Source organism: Anopheles aquasalis, chromosome 2 (genome assembly GCF_943734665.1).
Source record: "Anopheles aquasalis chromosome 2, idAnoAquaMG_Q_19, whole genome shotgun sequence".
Lineage (NCBI taxonomy): Eukaryota > Metazoa > Arthropoda > Insecta > Diptera > Culicidae > Anopheles > Anopheles aquasalis.
The window spans coordinates 72,948,147-72,950,646 of record NC_064877.1 but is presented as its reverse complement, the minus strand read 5'-3'; the positions used below and the strand labels follow the sequence as shown (position 1 = coordinate 72,950,646).

General features: G+C 47.1%; 3 protein-coding genes across 3 annotated transcripts in view; 1 reads left to right on the top strand and 2 right to left on the bottom strand.

Annotated features, from left to right (window-relative positions):
- LOC126581392 (ITG-like peptide) overlaps nucleotides 1-760 on the top strand; it is a 15,222-nt gene extending 14,462 nt beyond the window's left edge. The window contains exon 7 of the mRNA XM_050244998.1: nucleotides 1-760. This exon is cut by the window's left edge and continues 2,574 nt beyond it. The gene's annotated coding sequence lies outside the window, so the exon portion shown is untranslated.
- An 89-nt stretch (nucleotides 761-849) lies between these two features.
- On the bottom strand, nucleotides 850-1,539 carry LOC126581393 (uncharacterized). The gene has a single exon (XM_050244999.1). It carries the CDS (start codon nucleotides 1,409-1,411, stop codon nucleotides 884-886), a length of 528 nt encoding a protein of 175 aa, XP_050100956.1. The 5' UTR covers nucleotides 1,412-1,539; the 3' UTR covers nucleotides 850-883.
- Nucleotides 1,540-1,815: 276 nt separating this feature from the next.
- The window catches only part of LOC126581566 (CDK-activating kinase assembly factor MAT1), a 1,658-nt gene continuing 973 nt past the window's right edge, over nucleotides 1,816-2,500 (bottom strand). Inside the window, exons 2-3 of the mRNA XM_050245308.1 lie at nucleotides 2,048-2,500; nucleotides 1,816-1,974 (exon numbers count right to left, since the gene is read on the bottom strand). The exon at nucleotides 2,048-2,500 is cut by the window's right edge and continues 522 nt beyond it. Of these exons, the coding sequence (XP_050101265.1) occupies nucleotides 1,878-1,974; nucleotides 2,048-2,500 (550 nt within the window). The 3' untranslated portion in view covers nucleotides 1,816-1,877. The remainder of the gene's footprint in view (nucleotides 1,975-2,047) is intronic.

Here is a 2,500-nt window from a genome sequence, read left to right as displayed (position 1 = left end):
CTGGACTATGATCATGAGTGAGCCCTTTCGATTGTGAACGACGCAGTGAAGATCAATGACATATCAGTGTACAAATAAGAGAACCCCGCAGTATCGGTAAACGCCCCCTCGATCCTCGTGAGAACACCCCCGAACACCTTACAAACCACTTCTTACACGCCTGTTTAGAGGTAGCGAAGAAACCACAACCTGCCCGAGGCAAACAACACATATCAGTACATTTAATGCATGAGATCGTAGGGAGAGATACATTGCAAAACATATCAATAACTATGATAAGGACCGGTACTTCTTGTTAACACCGAATCAGACTATCGAGAGAGCGAGAGAGAGAGAGAGAGAGAGAGAGAGAGAGAGAAAGAGGGAGAGTGCGAGATGGAGATCGAGATAGAGAGCAGCTACTATTGTTCGATCAATCGTATCAGGCGAATAGTAAGATCATCCCGATGGATGGTGCTGCGTTGTGCGCACATGATCTTCATTTCAATATTTCCCCGATAAGCTAATTAGTTTTAGTCCACAGACATCCGATTAATTCGGTTTTCATGTTTTTGTTATCGCTACCCTGACAAATGTTTATGAAACATGTGATATTCATTTTGAAATCCACAATTCTTACTGTAACGATTAGGCCGATTTAGCTCGCGCCTCCATTTACTTTACTTGTGCACACAACAAAGCCAGAGCGACGGAGACCTGGAGGATGTCATAGAAATATGGATGAAGAACAAATAGAAACTATATGTGTACATCTCTTGAAGAGCTTCGTTTGAGTGTTTTTTTTTTTAAATCTTATCCGAATGTATTCGTCTTATTTATTTCCTGTAACTCGTGGTATGCTCTAACTCTACTGATTCGAAGCGCTAATCAGCGTCCCTGAAGTTCACAACTTGCTTGGATCCTTGCACGACGGGTGCTTTGTTTCGAAACCCTGGATGAACTGCAGCATTTCGTCCGTCATCGCATTAAGCTCCTGGATAGCGAAGGCTATCGTTTGCCGATGCGTCCGACAATCCTGTCCCGGTGCCGTGCAACAACCAGGTCCTTTGGCTATAGCAGGAGTCGTCATTTCGAAAGAAGTAGCCCATGTCGAAATGTCGCCAGCCGATGGCTCGGGAGATGCCCTGTTATAAAACTCACTGACGGCACTGGGGACAGAGTTTGCTCCTAGCTTTTCCGCCAATAGATCAGGTCGGGAAGGACTCGGAAGTGGTGTAGCAGTAACATTCACGCCATCATCACCTGTTGGACACGGTTTTTTCGGTGAAACCGGGAACAGCGACGGTGACATGCGGCTAAAGTTCAGATCCTTCGTCACATCGTTTTCGTCGTCCTCTTCCAGCAACAGCTCGTTCTCACGCACCTCGCCACTGTCGTCGTTAATCAGTACACTGGCCTCCAGGAGACTCATTTCGTTCGCGGTTTCGTTTGCAACGCTACGGCTACTACAAGCTGATTGCACTGTCTCGCTGGCAGGTGGGCTACTATCGCCGTCTGTGGACCGACCTTTTCGCTTCAGAGTCGGTGTGCGTTTTTTAAACATTTTCGGTGCGGCTTGTTACTATCCGAACGGTAAATGAATCTTCTTCCAAACACCCCCACCGATAGGCACAGAGGTTGATAGACTTTCTACCTGAAACAAACGGTGACTACAGGCAACGGTCGTTGCTACAGGCAACGAGCAATGCGGTTCAAAAGAACAAAACCTATTGGCTGGCTTGCTAGGGCTTAGACACGTATTTTTGAGGGCATTATACTTTTCAGAATATTTCTACGGCTTATGGAATTTTACCTCCATTTCATACTACACGGGAGTTTACAATTTAAAGTACAAAAAGTAATTTTATTAACGTGCAACGAAAGCTGTACAGTTTGGCTCAACCGTGATACAACCCAGCCAACGCTTCCTGAATGGCTCGCAGGCAGGACAGGTTTGTTTGGAATCCACCCGTTTTCTCGGCCACATTCTCAGTTCTGCAAATCAATTCAAAGGTTTATGAGTAAATAACCAACAGCAGCTAGGACTGGCGCTCCCTTCCTGACTTACCGTATATGCCTAATATATCCGTTGTTGATTACATCTTCCAGCGTTGGTGGTGTCGGACCATCGGTAGAGAATTCCTGCTTCTCGTAGGCATACAGAGGCCCCTCTTCAGGCTTTGGCACCGCCATAAACCCGTGCTGTCCCTGGAACCCGGTCGCTATGCCCGAAGAGAAGTGGGTATGTTTCGGTACCTGGCTCGCGGGTGCCGCCGGTTTCGGTAATAGCGGTTGCACCTTCTCGGCCGTTTTCTGAGCAAATTTGTCCACAATAGCGTTCGCATCCTCGTAACTAGCCATCAGTGAATCGATCAGCTCCTCCTTGTTCTTTGTCTTCTGCTTCCTGTTCTCGACCTCGATCATCGCCAGTTCCTTTCGCCGCTGATCGAACTGCTCCTTTTCGATCTCGACGATCTGCTCCAGCTCCAGCTCATCCTTGCTAAGTTTGGTTTTGTTTTTC